The sequence below is a fragment of the Caloenas nicobarica genome, chromosome 16 (assembly GCF_036013445.1).
Source record: "Caloenas nicobarica isolate bCalNic1 chromosome 16, bCalNic1.hap1, whole genome shotgun sequence".
NCBI classification, from domain to species: domain Eukaryota; kingdom Metazoa; phylum Chordata; class Aves; order Columbiformes; family Columbidae; genus Caloenas; species Caloenas nicobarica.
The window spans coordinates 1,441,758-1,462,669 of record NC_088260.1 but is presented as its reverse complement, the minus strand read 5'-3'; the positions used below and the strand labels follow the sequence as shown (position 1 = coordinate 1,462,669).

Here is a 20,912-nt window from a genome sequence, read left to right as displayed (position 1 = left end):
AGCCTCTAAAATATCTTCCAAAAACAATCTAGTACTTGTCAGATGTTTTAAACAAAACTAGAGTTAAATGACCTCAATCTTTAAAAATTTTTTTAGCGGAGAGGGATCTTCCCGATGTACCTGTTGGTTTCTCTTGTGTGACCCCTTTGAAAACTGGGCAGCTCTCAGTAGTCACACAACCAAACACATGCACTTTCTGTCAGAGCTGTCTCTGGCAGTGGCACGGGTCCAGTTAGACACCAGATCCCGCGAAGGACCGCGGAACCTTGGCTGTCTGAGCCCTTGTGTGACTCTCCTGCTCTGTGTGGCTGCGGGAGGGCGAGCAGGGACGGGACAAGAGGTGACGCGGGTTTTGCTGCCTGGTCTGGCAGCTCTGAAGGAGTTAACCTGCCCGCGGATGTTCTCATCCCAGCTAGCTGCTAGGTGAAAAATTAATTTCTAAGCCTGGTGTACCAAGTCCACTGCTTTTCTGGGTTAATTCTGCCTAAGTCCTAGGATTATGTATCGCTTCCAACAACTGCTGTGTTGTGAAATGGGCCTCAAGGAAGACTAAGGAAGGGCGAATTTTATACCTAGGATTTGAATTCCTGGTTTATTTGTTAGGCTCCTCTGTTCCCAAAGCTGTTCCTCTGGACTGTCCTGTGTCAATGGGGACAGGTTCTCCTGGTGGTGGGGGGTTACTCTGCCAAAATGGGGTGCGGTGATTGACTTGTTGCTGTAGACAGTGAGCCACTGGCTTTTGGCCCAGTGTTTGTGGGTCTGATCCTGCTCTGTTGGCAGTAGAGAGAAAAACATTCATGAAGAGCTAAAGAAAAACATTTAGGGTTTGGGTTTTGTTGGTTGGTTTTTTTGTTTGTTTGTTTTCCAGTCCTTGTGCTTTCAAGGATCCCCTGAAGGCCAACTGCTTAGTTGTGGGAGTCTTAAGACATCAACTGTTAAGACTGCGCACGCAGGAGGTGTTTGCAGCAGGTTTTCAAGCTTTTCCCAAGAACTACTGAGCTAGAAACATCATTACTTATTCCTTTCTTTTTTTTTCCCTGACGTATCTGAATCCCTTCTTTACACCTCCAAATCCCCAGGAATCCCAAAGGAGAGGATTCAAACAAAAGAGCAGATCCCGCACAGCTGCTGTGAAGTGTTGAGTGGAGCGTGCTGTTCACCGAGGGTGTGAATGTCTCTGGCCCTCTTCAAGCTGAGCTCTGGGCTTTTGCACCCAGCCTTTCCCCAGGCACAACAAATCCGGTGCTGAGTGCTTTTGGAAACACCCCCTGCGTGCTCTTCGCGTGCTTCTCGCTTGCGGGCAGCCAGCAGCCGGGGGGGTTTGGCAGGGTGATGCCGAATGCCTTTGGCTCAACACATTTCCACTGCTGCTCAGGACAAAGTCACAGAGTGGCAGGATTGAATTTGTCCAATTGTCTTTATATATAGAAAGGACAGACAAAACCAGGGCAAGTTATGGTAAGGCAGCTGCTCCGTAGTAACACAAGAGGGGGAACAAGGTGTGAATTGTCCCGCTGGTGTCTCCTGTTCTTGGGGAAACGGAGCTGTCCATTCTGCATCCCTGGTTCTCACAGATGGCTGCTGTCCTACAGGTAGCAGCTGGCTCTCTGTACCCTGAATGGTCTAGTTCTTAGGTGCCTAAAATGTGCTTTTTCTGGTATTTTTTCTTGAGTAGGCTGTATCTGCCTTGAAGGTAGATTTCAAATTAAGTCCTTAGCTTCCTAGAAGAAAGAATTCAAATGGCATTTTTGGTGTTTTACGAACATCTCTGCATTTTTTTTTTTCCATGATTCTCAGAGAAACACTATTGAAAGGAGAGGTAAGCAAGGTGGCTGGAGGTACGGAGCTGGGTGAGGTGGATGCTGACAGCAGAGCAGTGGGCACCTTACAGCGACCTGCAGCCCGCTGCTGGGAGCAGAACTGCACCACTCGGTTCATTAATGATGACTTATGTGAAGGTGCGGTTGGTTTTACCAAGTTAATGATGATGCACAGTTTTCTGTGCTGGGCACTCGCTGAAATGACTCTATTCCCCAGCAAGCAGCTTCCTATATCAGAGACCAACCTTGAGTGTTGGGCTCTTGGGGACAGCCTGGTGAGGGATCGTGGTCTGGTGTGGGAGCCTGACATCTGGGTATGGGCCTTGCAGAACAAGTGGGAATTGCACTGAGACAGCAGCATGTGGAAGAACATCCCTACAGGGACATCTCTTTAATTTGTACAAAGAGGAGGGTTACTTACTAGGGATTTTGTTTTCTATCCAAGCTGATGCTTAGAAACCCTCTCTAATGGACTGAGCCTTGCATATGTGCTGCTTTTAAGATACTCTGTCTTTATTGCCAGGAAGATTTCTGACAAAACAGTGTTTGAAATAGATCAGAGCTTCATTGTGTTTGTGAAACAACTGAGTTGTTGCAACAGGAAATGAACAGAGCAAACAGCCAGAGCTTGTATCTGATGTGAGCGAGCGCATCGATTCCCTGCCAGGGAGTTCTGTTCCTCCTTGGACCTTATGTCTGTCAGGCACGTTTTTCATCACACGGAGCATCGTGGCCACGCCATTTGGTGCAGTGTGCACACTTGCCGTTTTAAAGTTTGCCAAATGTTAAGAATCTAATTACAGGGCAAGATCTGCAAGGGAAGAAAGCATAAAATGCAGCTTTACTGAACCAAACTGGGTGGTAGGGATTGGAAATTTTGATGCAGTTTGGCATCTACATAACAGCATGCTTTGCTGAATAACATTAATTTTAAAGGTTTGTGAAGAAGGTATTTTTGTGCCTCCTGTTTGGGTCCCTGCTGTGTCTGTGAACAGCAAAGGGTATGTTGTTGCAGAAAGGACAACCAGGAAATCTTTCTTGTTTCCTTTTAGGAATCCAGTAGCTCTTATTGTACAAATTGATGGGAGAGCTGTGAAGCTGGGGTTGCTCAGACTGTGCAAGAAATACTGTCCTGATCAGTTCTATACGAGTATTAATATTTGCAGCTTTTGAGACTCTCGTTTTGGTTTCTCTTGAGGTTTTGTAGTGAGCTCTCAGTTATCCTTAATTTCCATCTTCAGCCTGAGGGAGCAGGTGATGTTGAAACAGCATCTTATGTGGCTGCTTTTCCAGACACGCTGCGTTAGTGGTATTTTGATGGCCATCTGCAGATTGGCTTGTCTGATTTGCTGGTTTAAGCATCTTAATTGACCTTAAATGCTTCTAATTTAGAAATGGAAGTAGGTGGAAGGCTGGAGGGTTTTTCGAGCCTGCCCTGCACCTCGGGAGAAGCTGCCTGTTGCCTCCTCATTCTCACTTTGCTACACACTCTGCTGCGCCAATAATTGATCGCAGATGAATCTCTCTGATCTTCCCTCCGTGTTTGTATGTGCCTTCGTGTCTGTGCTGTGCCAGCCAGCCTGCTCGGCCTTTTTTAAAGAGACTTTGCCTAAGCAGAAGAGCTTGAGACGCTGGGGTTAATTTACTGGCCTGTATTATTCATTGCATAAAAACAAATGGAGAAATGACGTTGGGAGATTTTTATGTGTCTGTACTTCTGTACTGGAGATTTTATTTTTAACCTCAGCTGTAAACCTCTTGTGCCTAGACTTTTTTTTTTTTTAAATCGCATCTCTCAGAACTTGGGATCTCGTCATCAACACCCCCCGCAGTTGTGTATATTACTGCGCAAATAGGAGCTGTGGCTTGAGACCTTCTGACTTCCTGGAATTAAAGTGGAAAATCGTAATTCAGTTGCTGTTCCCTGGTGTTCCTGGTCTCTTCACAGGTCCCTTGCCCATCACCAGGCTCCCTGCCCCTTTTCGGAGTGCCCTGCAGCCCTAATCCGCGTTCTCTGCGGGAGCTGCTGTTCCTCGCTGGGGACTCCTCACGTCTGCAATGCCGAGCAGCTCAGACCCGCAGAGCCCTTGGAGGGCAGAGCAGGACAGGACCAGGGCAGGGGCACAAACACAGTGGCTGAAATATTGTATTTTCACTCTGGCACAGTGCTGGCTTTTCAGTGCAAAGCAACCTGCAGGTTCTCATTCTCTCTACTGGTTCAGCAATTGAAAAGTGCCTCTGTTCTTCAGAGTAGCTGCGAAATAAAAATGTGAATCCCTTTCCTTCATTGTCAACTGCTTCATGCTTTGCTTTTCTTTCTCCTCTCCAGGCCAGCAGCCCACAGGATCTTCGTCTCTTCTATGAGAAAAACAAGATGCTGATGCCGAAGTAAGTGATTTTTCCAGTGTCACCATTTCTGTGCACTTGTTTACTCTGTATTTACGCCTGTCCTCATATGCTCCTAGCTTGTCACTCAGAGAGGTGACTAAAATATTTGGCCACCTGCCTTCCCCCATTCCTTAAAGCAGCAGTGATACGGCCCAGAGACAGTCAGACAGCAGTGCATTGCCAGAGTTGGTGTTCCCTCTTTTTGCAGATGCTGTTTCTCTCCTCCAGTGCAAAAATCCAGAGTCACTAGTGATTTTGAGAGCCAGCTGATGGCCCTTCCCCTTGTGTGGCTTCCCTGAGGTGGGAGCAGCTCTTGAAGTCACACAATTCTTCAATCACACGAGCAGCCAAACCGCAGTCTGTCCCATAACCTGCCACACCTGACTGCAGATCACATTCCCATTTCTTACATGTCAGGACAGCAACTGCTTGTGTCCATCCTGCTTATAGGAGGAAATATTATAACCTCGATGGAAATGAACACTACAGCAGTTTCCAAGGGGAAGAGAGCAGCTTTCGTCCCACCAGGTTGTACATTACCTAGCTGCTCGGGGCTGTGATTTGTCGGTGTATTTTGATTTTGTTGCTGTGGCCTTTCCTTTTGATCTTTGAGCTCTTAAAGCAGAACGTCATGCCTTCTCTGGAAACCTCAGCATGGTATAGAGACATGAGTGAAGTTCCAGATTATAGATCCAAAAGTTGGAAGGTCTCTTTTAATCAGAAAGTTAGCTTCCATTTGACAGAGCTGCTAATGCAACCACATATGCAGGAGGTTCATTGAGTTGCTGTATATGGATTTTATTTTTTTTTTCCTTATCAGTTTGGACACCTCCAAAAGACAGCGGAAGGAACTGTCTAGAAGCTAGAGCTCTTATCAGTGACTTGTGCTATGCATTTAATTTCCCTTTTAAGTACTTTGTTTTTTCATTTGGGGGAAAAGGGAGAATTTTTACCAGGGTTAAATTTGGGGCATCTGCATGCCCTCCTGGATTGAACCAGAGGGTGCAATGGAGTAAAACACCCAAACAGAACAATTCAGAGCAAAACCACTGCCACATACTTGGAGACACATAGTCTGCATGGGCAGACAGTAAGAGTTTGTTTCCCTTACACAGCCTAAAAGATGTCTGCTCACCTTTGAGGCAGTCCCTCTTACTAAGAGAGCAATGAATCCCTACAATTAATAAGCTTCCTGTGTTGATCACGGTGTGTGCAGGAGGATGCAGGCGAGCGGAGAAATGAAACTCCGCTCTAAGAGGAGAGCGTGTCTGTTCTTGTGGGGATTAGTCCTTATCCTTGGTTGTGAGTCCTTGGTGCACACTCTGCATCTACCATTTTCCCTCAGCTCTACTTCTGAACTGTCAAATTCCTCCAGAATTTAGATGCAAGCCCAGGTCTGATCCGAAGCAGCCATTGTGTAAATGCTGATTCCCCACTTTCCAAAGTCACTTTGTCTCTTGAACATGAGCCACAATCTGTGCTGTTTCCTGAGTAAACGTGAATTAACTGCCTCTGCCAGCACGGGATGAAACACAAGCGCACTCCAGGGACCTTCTCAGACTGCAGCAGTGCCGGGGTTTGGTTTCGTTCTCCTCGGGACGATGCACCCACCTCCATCCCCAGGGAAAGCGCCGTGTTTGGGCTCGGGAACAGGGTGGGCAAGAAAAGCTCATTTCACGCTCCGCAGGTCTGTGCTGGCGGCTGAAGTGGCGTTTTCAGGTGGGGAGGCCCTGTCAGGAGGAGCAAGCCCAAAGGCCTTACAACTTTAATAGCGTTGATCTAAATAACCAACGTTCGTTGTCCTGATTTGCATGGCAAAGTGAATTCTGGATCGTGGGGGAAGAAGGTAGTTTTGTTCCTTATGTTTAGAAAGATGGCCTCAGAAAATAATACTGTAGCGTAGCAAAGCTTGATGTTTTAAATGTGAGAGATAAGAGGAGGCAACCAGGCTGTTAATCTGCACCATCTTCAGTCTGTGTTGTGACATCTGAGGTCTCCTCCTTGACCTGCCTGTTTGTTGGCTTTAAAACCATACGAAAGCTAAAGTCATTGCTGGGAAGTGGACTCATTTTGGATGAGAGCTTTATGTGTCACGGATAAATAAATGATGACGATAACGCTGGAGGACTGCAGGTCTCCAGCACTAATGTATTTTTCAGGAGACTCTGCTAGCTGTGGTATCTCGGGTTATTCCTCTGCGCAGTGTGCTCCTAAGGCACTCCTTTTTTGATGAGAGGGAGTTTTTTCTTGGCTCAGAGTCTCAGTTTAACTGCAGCCGATCCAGAGTCCGGTGGCCTCTTCCTTTGGCCTGGGAAGGAACCGTTCTGGGGTCAGGGATGGAAAAGCATCTCCAGTACAAACAAGGACAAGGGATGCTTGCCATCATTCTCTCTTCTAGGAATTGCTGGGCTCAGATTCCTGCACCAGCCAGGCCTGGGGCTTCACAGGAAAATAACTGAGTAACACAGAAACCTATAAATACATCCCTCACCTCCCATCTCTAGTTTCACTGAACAGGAGTCTGTTAGTGCTGGCTCCTGCCCCTTCTTCCCTGGCTGCGTTTTGTCCTGTTTCTCTGTTTCTCCCCTGTCGGTGGTGGGGCAGAGTTGGTGGCGGTGCTGTGGGAAGGGTTGTTTCTCCCAGCGCCGCTCAGGCTCGGCTGGAGGGCGGCGAGCGGTGCCAGCCCAGCAGAGCGGAGCCTTGCCCGAGCCAGCACGTGCTGTTGGAATCCTTGTGCTGAGTTACCTCGGCTGACCCAGGCACGGGGCGAGGGGAGCGCCTGGCGGACCGGAGGGGCCGTGCTGGACACAGCCGCGATAAACAGAACCAATACTGAACGGAGCTGGAGCCACCTACATGTAATTTGGAGAGCTCAGCTCTGGCCACTCTGGCCCCTGAGAGCGCTGCTGGTTGTGCAGGAAAGTCAGCAGAGCTGAATCCACTTACGCAAGGGCTGAACTCTGCTTTCCCTGCCTTAATCTGTTCATTTATTCCCTGCTTCTTGCAATCTGCTGGGGCTGTGAAGAGCTGCCCTGGCCTCTCCTCCATCTGCCTGTGGGGTGAGGGAGTGCACAATGATTTACTATCTCTCTTCGTGCTGCAGTGGCCCTTGAAAATAATATTTTCTTCCTAGCTAACTGGAAAGTGGCGTAATAGCTGCACTAATTTTAGCTTGTTCATGTGGCAGTTGCTCACATCTTAGTGGCCTTTGGTTAATAAATGCGGTATATCAAGGCAGCAAATAGACAAAGGTTACTTGTTAGTCTTACATAAGCTGCATTGAAAAAGAAATGCCTTAATAAAATGGTAGTAATTGGTGATACATTTCACCACCAATGTCTTAATTGGAAGCTTCCCTTTGGTAACTGCTTCATTTTAATGACCTCCTTATTCCCATTAGAGCAAGTAAAAGATTTTCTTTATCATGTGCAAAATATTGCCTGTCGAATGAACTTGGCTGAGAAGCAGAGGGATGACACTGGCACTGCTGCGGAGGGGAAGGATCTGCAGGTGCTCATGGGAGCGGCCACTAAGGCCAGATTAGCTCTGGCCTTGACAATGACAATGGGGAGTAAAACCTAAACAGAAATGCAAATAGAGATGTTTCTGTTCAGCTGCTCTCCAGTGAGCCCTGGTACAATCCTAGCCCAGCAGGCACAAAGGGAGTTTGCATTTGCAGGTTGCCTTCCTGAATATGTAAAAGCAGTTTAAGTAGACTGCAAGCCTCTCTTATTTTGCTTTTGTTTTCAATCCTAGCATCCCCAGGGAGACATCAAGCCACCTGAGGCAGCTGCTACTGGGCCTTTTGCAGCGCAATTATAAGGACCGCATGGATTTTGGTAAGACCTCCTTCCAGTCTTGGTTCTGCTGCTTCTTTGTTGTCTTTTGTGCTGTGGCATTGCACAAACTGCTGTACTTTTGCAATACCTTCTGTTTCTCAGGGTCTGCAGGGATAATGTGAGCCAGGAGACATCAGCTGCTTGCAGACCCTTCCCTCTTCCTCCAGGTTTCTGTGGAAGAAGCCTTGGTTCTCAGGAGGGCTCAAGCTGGCAGCTTCTTGGCTCTCCCTGTAGACCTGTGTCTCAGCCTCCTGACTTGTCTGGCATGAAGATTTCTTTTTTTTTTTTTTTTTCTTTTGATGTCTTAATTCCTTCTAAACTGAGAACAGTCACTGTGCCAGGCAGTTCTGGGTTGGGCAGCCTCTGCCGGATGTGTCCAGCTGAGCCAAAAGGTCTGAAGAACCTTCAGTGAAGCTGTGGCCAGCAGATGTGGGACCTTTCCTAGAGCCCCTGAAAGGACCAGGTCATCTCAGGGCAACTCTGTGGTTTTTAATCTTCCCCCCCGCCTCTCCCTTCCCCTTGGGCAAAGATGTTTGTTCAGAACGTGAATATTGTCTCACCAAGGAAGTTGGCTGAACCAAGGCCAATCATAATTATGCCATGCTGAATGTAAAGGACTATGGTTACTGGGGCGCAGAAGTGAGAAAAGCCTTTTGAAAAGGGAGTTGTTGAAGCTGCTGACAGACTGACTTGGATACAAGCACCTCTGAGGGTTATTCCCTGCAGATCTTCTGTCTGGGCTCTGGATCTCTACTTCTGCTATCATGCTGCTGTGCATTTCAAAAGAAAACATCTTTGAGGTTCCTGTTTCCCTGCTGTCAGAAATGGTCTGGTAAACCTTTTTAGCCCTTCATTAGCTGTTTTTGTACCTCTTGGGAATAAACTGCATGAGTCAGTGTCTAACACTTGGAAATTTGAGATAATAGACTTCGATCCCATTTGGGATAACAGTCACAGCACATCCCGCTGCATTAGTGCTGGACTTGGGTTATGGTTGGACTCGATGAACCTGAGGGTCTCTTCCAACTGAAATGATTCTATGATTGAGATTGTTGCCTGCCCTTAATCACGTGTGGGATCCTTTTCTCTACAAATTGGCACATCCTTGTAAGATGTAATTGTTCCTCAGGGACCGTTTGTGAATATATTCCATACAGAAGCCTGTATTTGAGATATTCCTTCTGCTTTATGGAAGCAGATCTCAGTGGCTATGTGGCATCCTATGACTTACTCTAATATCTCCTGTCAGTTGAGAGGAAAGCAAGTACGAGAACCGTGATTTATTTAGACCAGTGCACTTCCTCAGCATCCGGTGGTATTCTTGGTCTCATCCACCTCGGCCTTCTCCTCCGAGTCTCTGCTGAAGCACCTGAGCCTCTTCCCTGCATGTGACACAGCTGTTTTCCTTTCCCTGTTGGTGCTGGGTCTTCAGCTCCTCTGTGTTCCTGAGGACTCGGAGATCTCTCTGAGCTCCACCTACTCAATGGTCCCATCCTTTCCTTGGAGCATCAGCTCAGGAGGCCTCCAGCTGATGCCCCTTGCCAAGACAGCAGCAATAGCTACACGGGAGCACTTCCCTGTGCCCAACTGTTGTCATGTTTTCTGCTGCCGTGCACAAAGCATTAGTGTCCCACAGCTCCGATACCGTCTGAAGCAGATGTCCCCCGTCCCTTAGATGGCTCCTGGTAGACAGATGCTTTGTCCTCCCACTGGCAAACTAACCGTAGGCTGCTCTCTTCACCTACACAACTTATAAAGAGCCTGCTTTGGCTGATGGTCAGTGCTCCTTATTGTCCTGAGCTCTGTAGGGTGAGGTTCAGGTGTGCTGCAGGGTCAGGGCTGGTTCTGAGCCCCCTGCCCAGAGCGGGATGTCCTGCTGCTCCCTGTTCCTCCGCGCTGCGCCTGCAGACGGGCACAGCGACCTCCATGGAGCTCCCCCAGAGTTCAGCCGATTCACACAACAGCAACACACAAGCTTGAAACTTCAACTACTTGTTGTGTGTCTCAGCTGCTCCTCTAGCAGGAACTGATGGTCTTTGCAATCTCAAGATTATCTAGAGGAAAGCCAGAAGGGTTTGAAGTTGCAAGTTTCCTGCTGATGATTACAAGCAGGGTTGGTAAATTTTGCTTTGCAAGCACAACTAATAAACAGTTTGGAGTTGGGAAAAGTGAAAGAAATTGTCATTTCCACCCCCTGGGTTGAGTCAGCTCTGGAGGAGCAGGCTGAAGAAGCAGGAAACTCCAGCAGCTCCCGGCAGGATGGGGATGTTCTCCATCCACAGCTGATCTCATCTGCGAGATTCCAGTTTCCCCTGCCGGAGATTTCCATCACTTCTATTGTGCCAACTCCAAACCGGTGTCCTGTGGCTGCAGGACCTTGGCATGGCAGTGGCCACGAGGGGCTGGGGAGGGAGGGTTTGTTTAAAAAGCAGACTGACAAAAAAGCCAGTGGCTACTTGCTGGAAAGCTCACAGGCCAAAGAGGAGCTGTTTACAGAAAGCAGAAGCCTGTAAACCTTGGGTGTTGCAACAGGAAATCCGTGCTGGGCAAACAAGTTGAGCTGCCTGCAGTCAGCCAAATAATGAGTGGTGATCATGACTAACGCTCCTGAAAGGCTGAGTTTGAGTGTGGTGGGAGAGGACTTGGTGTGGAGCTGCCCGGGGCCAGAGATGGAGTCAGGAGTGGGGTCTGCTTGTGGGGACGGGCAAACGTAGAGGGTCTCCAGCAAGCCAGGACAGAAGGTTTTCTTGGCCTGGATCTGTAGAATATCCTCCCACAATGAGTGGAGAAAGCAGCAGTTGTGTCAGTGCGAAAGGAAGGGTGTTCTGGGCTGTAGTTCTGTGGTGGAGTTTTAGAAAATGCATTTCTGCCTTCAGTGCACGGGGGATTCAGGTGTAAAATCACTCAGTGGAGCTCCTGCCCATCATTCCTCGTTGCGAAATGAGTGGCAGTGCAGTGTGGCAAACAGCCTCGCCTGATCCCTGCAGTGAAGGTGACTTGCTGTCCTGAGCAGCCAGGGACTTTGTCTTTTAGTGCTACTTTGCACCTTGGTATTTCTCTCCTCTTGCTGATAGGAGCTTTTGACGCACATGCACGGACTTGGCCGTACCAGGTTTTGACATAGTCGTGCTATCTGTGTCCCAATAAGCGATTCCTACAAGTGTCAGAGATGTTGTAAGGCAGAGGAGCATTCACAATTAATTGAGTGTATTCTCCCTGGCAGCCCAGAGTTGTAGCTTGCAGCCAAACCTTATGAAGTTCTTTACTGCCCTGTGGGGAAGGAAAATCCATTAGTATGGATGGTGAGTCCCAGGGAACAAACCCTGGTGTCCTTTGGCCATGCTTTTGGCAGCGATTTTTTTTTTTTTTTTTTTTTTTTTTTTTTTTTTTTCCTCCTTGTCTTCATTCATGTAACTGCCCCAGCTGATTTCCCTTGCCTGCCTCGCTCAGCCGATTTTGCAGAGATGGCTGGTAGCAGAGAGACGCTTTTTTTGGTCATACTTACATAGCAATCCCAAATAACTTCCCACCCTTTTTTGATGAGTAGGTCCAGCATCCAGCCCCAGTCTGCATTCTTGACCACTACTGTCTGCAATTGCAGTCAGTCAGCTCCCATGGTTCACTACATTGCATGGAAAAATTACCATAAAATACTGTAACTTGCTGTGCTTTAATTGCTTTGTAAACTTCATTTCCTTTCACTGAGTCATTGTTCTTGATTTTTTTTTTTTTTTCAGATGAGTTTTTCCATCACCCGTTCTTGGATGCAAGTGCCTCTATGAAAAAATGTAAGTTGTGTATTTTTGATTACAACTCTTTTTGAACCGTGACATGACTTCCTTTGCCGCTAGTTCAAAAGGAAAGAAAAAAATGCTTTGTTTTCTTAGCTACTTAGTAACAAGTGCTGAATCCTTGCCTGTGTCATGCCCAGATTTTGCCGTCAAGATGTATGTATTTTGCTCAGTTAACTTCAAAGGGGTGAGTAGGGGGCTGTTTAGAAAGCTAAAGTAGAAGTAAATGTAGCTTTGAAATGTGTTCAGCTGCTTTGCATGAAGTGCTTGGCCAGTGGGGATGCTTGTAGCTGAGCAGGAGCATGCAGCGTGATCTTGCTGTTCACCCACATCTGTAGGACAATTCAGGATGGCAAATGGTGGAGGCTGTCACTCTTGTCCCTGCGTGCCAGGTGGTCCCTTAGGCTGGCTGTGCAAAACAGCAGGCTCTGGTTACCCAGTCTCGTTTCAGCATTTACCTCCGAATTCATCATAAGTCTTGTTTTAGAGGAGTTGAATTCGGGTGCCCTGCGACAACTGGCCAAAATAAAGGCAGATTTCTGTTGAAAATTCTTTCTTTCCTCTTTCAAGTCAAAACTTTAGAAAATTTCCAACCACGTGTTATGATGCAGAGGTTTGTTTTCAGTGGAAAACAACTTAGAATTGCTTGTGGTGTATGGCATATAACAGTCCTCTGGCTGAGAGACTTGGTTTAGTAGAATTGTGTCTGGTTGGCATCTTCTTCTGGAAGGATCCTGCTGGGCCTTTAATCTCCTGAGTAAGTGATAGAACCGAGATTTTCATCAGTGACTGACTCAGGGTGCCCAGTTCAAAGGCTGGAGGTTTCAGAGGCAGCTTCCTGAACATGGAGCCTCTCTTGGATGTATGTTGTGGGTAGACACCCTTTGTCTGATGTCCGTGTCGCCCCTGGCAGTCTCTTGCTCTCCTGGATCCAGAGCAGGACTTCTCAGTTGTTCCTGATACACATTTAACTGTGTATTTAGGTGCCTGTCCTGCGAGCAAGAAGAGACGCTTCTGCTTTAGGGGAGCTCGCAAGCCAACCAGGCCCTTGTCTCCATCCACGCCAGCAAGATGTGGGGCGAGTCCTGCAAAGCAGGATTGCTCTGCAGGCAGGAGAGGACTCTGCCTGTGCACCACAGCTCCTAAGCTGGCTCCTAAGCCGGCTTCTGAGCCAACTCCGCTCCCAGCGCCTGCTGCACCATTGCCGTGCAGGAAAAGCCCTTCCAAGCCTGATCCTGCTGTGGGCAGAAGAGGACTCCCCCAGCATGTTCTTGCATGCCCACCAACTCATCTCTTACCTCCAGCAGTTCCCTTGGTTCGTTGGCCAGGGGAACAGAAAACCCCGTGCAAACAGGAGAGGGTTCTTCTGATTTGGCCTCCGTTTCCAACTTCTGCACACTTGCTGAGCAGAAACCGGAGGCACCATTATGAGCAAGGGACTGTTGTTCAGCCTTTGCCCCCAGCCGCACCAAAATTAATGGTGTGGGGTCAAGGCCCGATCAAAAGGGCACCTTTACTGGCAGATAAGGACTGTCTGAACACCGAACCTCTCTCCTGCTGGTCCTCTCCTCCAGGCATATGTCCACAGCCTGGAGTAGTGTCCAGGCGTGAGAGGCCACTGCTGGGCTTGAGAAGATGAGGGGAGAAATACCTCCCATCTCTGGCGGTCCCCAAGCTGTACACAGCAGCCTGCTCTTGGAGGAGATGGTTCTCTAGTCCCCCATGGAGGCCTCTGCTGCTGATGGGGCTGGATGGAGGTCTCTGGGAAGCACCGTGAAGAGCCTGGATGGTAAAGGCTGCATGTGGGAACCATGCTCCTTTTGATTCCTGAATAGGTTAGAGAAGAGCCAAAAGTTTATCGTGCTACTTCATCTCAACACGTGGCTCAGCAGCATGAGTGTAGGAAGTATCAAAGAGACATGGCTGCATCTGAATCGTTATGGTCCCGCTCAGAGTGGATTAGAGTCTTCAGGCCTGCAGTGGGGAGCCGGGGGAAGGAGCAGCGTGCCCTCGTGGTTTTGTTCTCCCAAGAGCTGGTCATGGGGCTGCCACTGACTTTGGTGGAAGCAGGACTAGGTCATTCACATCTGAGCGTTCAGGTTTCTCTTAGAGTTTGGATGATCCGTACCAGGATGATCTGTGTTTTGGGGTAGTAGCTGTTGAGTGATGGAGACACTGATACCTGAGCTAAGCTTGGGGACCCGCTGTGCAGCCTTTGCATAAAGGACCTTCCCGTTCAGAGGTGTCCGTGCTGCGGGTGCAGGCAGCCGGGCATCCGTGTAGGTCCCAAGCCGGTTTTAAGGTGAGACGCTTTCCATACAAGAACATTTTGCAGCCTGAGCAGAGCGTGGTGGTCTCCATAGCCCTGCAGGCAAATCTGCCTTTGGGTGGCAAGGGCAGAACGGGAGAACATGCGGAGCTGAGCACATCACCCGGGCCTGAACCCCGCCAGGGCTGGTCCAGATCTGGGCACACAGCGATTAACAATAAAGGGAGAGCCATCGGCTGTTCATTCTGTGGGGATATGTGTTAATGCACCACCTCATGGAGTTATAAAGAAAGCTTTTTCAATATAACATAATTGTGGAATTCTGGAAAACTGGGGAATCCTCAAATGTGGAAAATCCTGTAAGTGGATAATTTTGAAGTGGCCAAGGGGGGGTGGTCCATCTCATTTAAATAAATTTGCACGTTTTTCAAGGCACTTTAGCAAAATCAACCTTTCTGTCAAAAATCTTTAAATATGGCATCTCTGAGCAGCTTATCCGCGCTGTGGTTTTGCGGGACGGTTGTTCTCGCATCCCTCCTCTCTCGCTCCTCAGTGATGCTGGGACACGTCTGCTGCTGTTCAGGGAGCAGCACAGAGCTCTGCTGCCCCTTGGCTTTAGCTGAACCCTGCCCTTTTCTTTTTGTTTGTTTATTTACATTTTATATTGTGGGGTTTGTACCTGTGACTGAGCATGTACTTTAGATGTGTAGAAGTTTATTAATAAAAAGTCTTTAAAATCCTGTGTCTAGTCAAAATGTTGTCTGTCTGTAGCCAGGGCTGATGAGCATATCGTGTGGGGCAGTGTGTTACTGTAATAATGCACGAGGAGGCATAATTAGACACTTGTGCAAGTCTTCTCTAGTAAACACATTGTAATTAGTACCTGTGCAGAGTACTTTGGAGGTTTTTTTGCCCCTGCCATTAATGAATGGTGATCTGGTACCTGCTTTACTCTGAGTTAAAAGAGCTTGAAACGTGAGCAGTTACGGTTCCGAAGTGTTTGGGGGGGTTCAGTGTCTGGTTTAACTGGACTTTTACCATTTTAATAATCTTATTGTACATAAAATACTCAAGTAAAAACTAGGAAAAAAAATCCTTGTGACTTCTGCATGTTATTGGTGCAAATTTTTTAACTCTAAAAAGCAGCTCATTATTGGGCAAGTCTTTTCAGTTTTTGCACTCAAACTATTGCTCTGTCAGAAACTGCAATTAAGTAACTTTTTAATGACTGGTTTTAATTGAATCCAGATAAACACAAAAATGTTTCTCTCCAGTGTGTGTAAAACTTGGATTCCAAATGAAGCTTTTATATCTAGCTTGAAGCTCAGATATTTTTAGGACACCTGGGAGGATGGTTGATCAGCAGTGATTTGTGCAGGATCCAGGATCCAGATCCTCTCAGCCTTTATGGCTCCCAGCTCACCCGCTTTGGAACCAGCTCGTGTTGGTTACACGACACAGGATGAGTGTTTCGTTGCTGGAGCAAGTTGGAAAGGACAATTATGAAAACAGACTTATTTCCTTTATAATTACAATCCGGTAATGTTTGGATTCAGGTGGGGGCCTGCAATTCATGTTAACATTGCCCACACTCAGACTGGAGCTGAAAACATGATGAGCCAAGTGTTTGCACCTTTTTAATTTTAACTGGGAGTGCCTGGGCGTGTGGAGATGGAAGCGTCTTGCTTTCAACCTGTCCTGTGTGGCTGATGTTGAAAAATGCATGAACAGGGATACATGGTCGTCAGGGAGGTTTATCAGAGCCAAACCTTGTGGTTCTGCATGAATGAAAGTCTGGTTTTAGTGTCAGGACCTTTTGAGTTAGACCTCACAGCATTACAGTGTGTATTGGGGGAATTTACAGGGTTTTAAATAAGAACCTGACTAATAGAGGCTGTGTTAAAGGCATGCCGAGTGCAGAGGGAGCTTTAACTTGAGTTTCAGATAATAGTGGCAAAGTCTGCCTGGTTGTCTTCCTTCCTAGACTAATGGAAAGCTGTCCAAAGCAAATAGACAAGAATAGAAAAGTCTAAACTCCAGCCAGGTTTAAATCAATAATAAACACAGAACCAAAATAGAGCAGAGGGGACCTTGAGAGAGAACAGAAATAACTCTTAACGAAAATACTAATTCCAGGAAAGTGATGGAAGTCTTGCAGCAGGCATGTGCGGATGCAGTTCAGAAATCTCTTCTCCTTTTCTTAAAAGCGCCTTTGCATAATAAGATGTTCTGCCTGTACAAGGGTGGATTGTTCTGTAACAGCTGGCGGGATGAGATGGGGAGGCTGGTTCTCAGAGCTCCGTGTGTGTTCCCTGAGCGTGGGGAGTGGAACCAGCGGTGCTGAAGAGCAGCCGGGGTGCGGGTTGTTTTATCTCCCCCTGCCAAGCCCTGACCGACCTCCCAGTACACCCATCATCAGGGTACGGCGCTCACTGGTCCTTTACTGGAGCTGGGGCGGCGTGTTCTACAGCACAGTCCATCGGGGGTGCAGAATCACGTGTAGAATAGATGCAGAGGCTAAAAAGGCTTCGGAAAGATGTATCGCATTATGGACCTGACACAGGAGGGAACAGTCTGTGTCACCGCACGCCAGCCCATGGCACAAACCCTGGGACTTTGCCAGATCGATCTCTATTTGCAGTAGAGCTTATCCTCTTTAGGAAAACATTCCATTTCTGTTAATGTTAGGAATGGGCGGAGGAGATCGCTGTGACCCTGGTTAAACTGTTACAGTGGTTGGTTACTTAGGTTAAAACATACGTTTTTAAGCATACACTTCTTCGGCTTCATTTTCCTGTTGTTGGATCTTGTTACATGTCTGTCAGTCTGAGGACTCAGCATCCGATTGTTCTCTCTGTGCTAAGAGTCACTGGTCCAGTCATCCTTCAACCTTTTTTGACAGGCTGCATGGAAAAACTTCTTAAAGCCTTCTATTAAAAGGCATATTTTCCCATTCTTTTGTAGTTGCAATACTATTTCAACAGTTAATTGCGGAGAGATGTACTTTCATTTTTCTAGCCAGTTGAATAAAGTACTTTGTAGTATCTAATGCGATTAATGACAGAGGTAGTTTCACTTCAAACAGAAGCATTCTTCTTCTAGGTGTTATTAACTCTCTTTGTATTAGGTATGGAGTCATTAGCCCAGATCCTGTAAAGGCAGACATCTGCTACACGGTGCCGATTCTCTGCCAGCACAATGGAGGAGAAGCAAAGCAAAGTGTTCCTCTCCTCACTCAGGCATTGCCTCTGATCTCTGTCTTAAGTCATTCAAATACCAAAATGGTTGCAGAGTGAAATCGGATTTCAAGCTGCCTTGAAGTGGGGATGTTGGGGCTCTTCTGCAGCTTTTACACTGTTCCGTCTGGTGTGGGTGGAGCAGGGAATTTGAACTACTACGTACTTCAACGTCTGGTGAAGAGTCAGTGTTACCTTTGACTCATCTCCCTCCTCAGCTGAGCTGAGCTCTACCAAGTTACTCACGGAGCCTCACTTTCATAAGTCATTGGACTTCAATATTCTTTTCTCCTGTGATACCTTAATTATCTTTTCTGCCTGAAGGTCAATGCTTACTACTCCTTTCAGTGTGAGCTTTGTGCCTCTGCGAGGGTTACAAAATCCAGTTCAACAATGAAGTGAATTAAATGGACAGGTCTGATATTGAAGAATAAAACAGAAAAGGAAGGGATGCAAGAACAGCCAGTGCTGTGGAACGATTTCTGTACAAAGAGATTAAATAAGCAAAACCTCTTTAACTTGCAGAAGTGACTGAGGGAGAATGTGTTGAGGTACAGGAAGCACTGAGCTATTACCTTCTGGAATTATTTTTTTTTTTTTTTTATAACATGCGGCCTGGGATGTCCAGGTGCCTGTGTTTAACTGAGTGCAGACCTACCAGCACTTGCAGTCTGTGTGCTGAGCCACAGGGTCTGGTGAAGCAGCAGCTGTCAGGATATGGTCTGGCTTCTGCCCTCTGTCACTGACACGAGTAACTCAGTCCACTTTGCTGTTTGTCTTTCCCTTCATTTGCAAAGATGCTTTGGAGGCACTTTAGGGCAGAAACCATCTTGCCACCTGTGTGGGTCAGCTATTGAGTGGGTATCTGACCTTGGTCAGAGGTTCTGAGACCTTTACCCTAAGAGCTGTAACTGAAATAATGTGTGGAAGAGTGGATGGATGTCAATCATATAAGTGGACAGAATGCTAATTTGTATTCTCCTTTAGCTGATGATATTGTCATGAGATAATGATGGTACGTGTGATAAACTCATGGGAAGGATGGAAAAGACCTTTTTTATTGTTGATTGATCTTAGTTTGACAACTTCTTTTGTTTTTGTCTTTTGCTGGTTTTAGCTGCTTCCGTGCCAATGCCTTCTTATCCCAGCTCAGGCTCCGGTAGTTCCTCCAGCAGCTCTTCCACTTCCCACCTGGCATCGCCTCCCGTAAGTACAGCTCAGAGGATGCGCTGCTCGTGTTAACGTGCGCCTGGCTGCTTTGAAACAAGGTCTCTGCTGCTGCTGTCGTCTGGTACAAGTCACCAAACGCTTTAGTTCTGCCTGGTGTTGGTTCAGTGTCTTCTCCAGTCTGTTGAGAGTTTGCATCTTGAAGATTGTCTTTCTTTTCATGAGCAATACTGCAACATGCTGTTGCCTATTACATGAAAAGCCATTATGAAAGAAGTTGGTATTGGCAACACTGGCTTGTCTTGGCAGAGTTGGAAAGCTCCTTGGACCAAAGAACCGTTGCTAATTCAGGGCATAGCGCTGCTTCCGTGGCTGCAGGTCCTCTGTTCTCACGCAGAGTCGCTGCGTCCTGGCAGCATCTCCGCCCCCCCCGTGAGGTGAAACAGGCGCCACAGAGGGACATTCGGCAAAGCTGTTTGCTCAGACCCGCCACAGTCCAGTGGCCTCGTGAGAGATGATCTGAACTGACGGGTTTTCTCTCTGGTTACCTGAAATGATGAAAGGTTTTCTGGAGAGCAGAACGTTAACTGACCAGTGAACTGACATTCCTCCAGCTCACTGAACTGAAAGCTTGTTTTCAGAGGCTCTCGGTGAAAGCTGCCTTTTGACTTTGGACTCAGGAATGTTGGTGGTGTGATGGGTAGGGGGAGGGAGGATTGTGTTTTTTCCTCCCTGGCATTACTGCTTTTTTTTTTTTTTCATTGTTCTCTGAGTTTCCCTGTGCCGAGGTGTCTCAGCCTGGTGTGGCAAAGGCTGAGAGGCTCCATCAGAAGCTGAAGCAGGTGCTCCTGATGCAGAGGGCTGTTCTCTGAACGTCACAGAACTGTGTCCTCAAGAGCTTTTGGCCCCCTGCAGCCCCAAGTTGTTGGCTGGGGCCCTCCTGCCTGGAAGACCCCGGGAATGGGCAGATGGTGTGAAAAGCAGACTCTGCCCTCAGCTCCCCCGGTTTGGGAAGCCCAGGGATGGTCCAGACTCACTGCCAGGCTGGGAGGGGGTGTTCTCAACTGGTCCTGCTCTGCGTTTTGCAGTGTTGCTGGTGGAGGTGTGCTGGCTCAGCGTGTGCACAATGTCACGTCTGCAGGGCAGAGCTAGCGGGCTGGGTGGAAAAAAGACAACTTTGGCTGCTGGAAAATTCCTTCATCTTGTATGTCCTGCATGGCCAGTGAGAATCCCGCCACTGGGACAGCAGGAGAGGCTTTGGAGGGTCAACAAGGTCTTAACAGGGCCCAAGTGAAAGCTGATTCAAGTCTTTCTCAGCCTACAAATGCATTAGGATAAAGATTGTGATCTACTCTGGGTATGGTTCAGCTGTTTTAAATCTTTCTTAAACCATCTGGCTTTGTCCATCTGTCTGCAAAACACGAGGTTTGCAGGGCTGTTCATTGTTTGGCTGAAGGAGGAGGAAAAACCAGACTTTTTAGGGTCTGTCCTGCCTCTGATGGCAGTGACATGTTCATCTATTGAATGCTCACCATTCTCCAGGCCTTTCTTTAACTCCTTATCAGCACTACACCAAAACAGAGTTGTCTTGAAGGTGCAGGGACACTTATGTACATGTTCCTGAGTGCTGCTTACTGCAAAAAAGTGAATAGAAACCAGATGTTTAATGTTTAAGAAGAAAACAACAAAACATAACCCAAAAGAACAAGCAAAACTATCTCTGAAAGCTCTTCTCTGTTTCACAGCTACGTTAAATTGGGTTGGTAGAAAATGCGTGTTTGATGGAGGAAGCCTTAGCAGAGGGATGCCGTACCTCAAGTGAATTTTTCTTATCCGGGGAGCATCAGACATGCTGGTCGTATGTTTTGTGTAACAAAAGATGCGCTGTTCTGGCATGGACGTAAAAGGCTGTTCCTTTTCAGTAAACTAAACAGCTGCTTCTGGCAAACTATGAGCCCTGGTTTATCGGCAAGATGTTGTTTGTAGCCTTATACAGTTCAGTTTAAAGGATCAAGCAGAATGATGAAGTAGCTGTGCTGAAGCCAGTGTTTGTTGGTTTTTTTTTTTACTTTTTTTTTCTTTTTTCTTGAATTAGCAGTCCCTGGGAGAGATGCAGCAGCAGCTGCAGGAGAAGGCGCTGGCATCTCCTACCCAGGACTCCCCCGGCTTTCTGCACGGATCCAAGGACTCTGCTGGAAGCAGCAGTAAGAATTCGTCCTGTGACACGGATGACTTCGTTATGGTCCCAGCACAGTTCTCAAGTAAGGGGGGTTTCTGGAAATGCAGATCTTCTAAGCAGAGGGGGATGTGGATGCCAAGGATAGTAATTAGAAAGTTAAAAGAGCGATTAAACCTGCCTGTTTTGACTGAAGAGCAGAAATGGTTTTGTTCTCGAGCTGGTG

The 20,912-nt window shown here is 47.4% G+C and overlaps 1 protein-coding gene across 4 annotated transcripts in view; it reads left to right on the top strand.

Annotated features, from left to right (window-relative positions):
• The window catches only part of ULK1 (unc-51 like autophagy activating kinase 1), a 76,090-nt gene that overhangs the window by 28,932 nt on the left and 26,246 nt on the right, over window positions 1-20,912 (top strand). For 3 of the 4 annotated variants that reach the window (XM_065646015.1, XM_065646016.1, XM_065646013.1), the window contains exons 10-14: window positions 4,150-4,208; window positions 7,965-8,047; window positions 11,785-11,835; window positions 18,461-18,549; window positions 20,606-20,771. In XM_065646015.1, the coding sequence (XP_065502087.1) occupies window positions 4,150-4,208; window positions 7,965-8,047; window positions 11,785-11,835; window positions 18,461-18,549; window positions 20,606-20,771 (448 nt within the window). The remainder of the gene's footprint in view (window positions 1-4,149; window positions 4,209-7,964; window positions 8,048-11,784; window positions 11,836-18,460; window positions 18,550-20,605; window positions 20,772-20,912) is intronic. The other variant, XM_065646014.1, reaches the window with a different exon arrangement.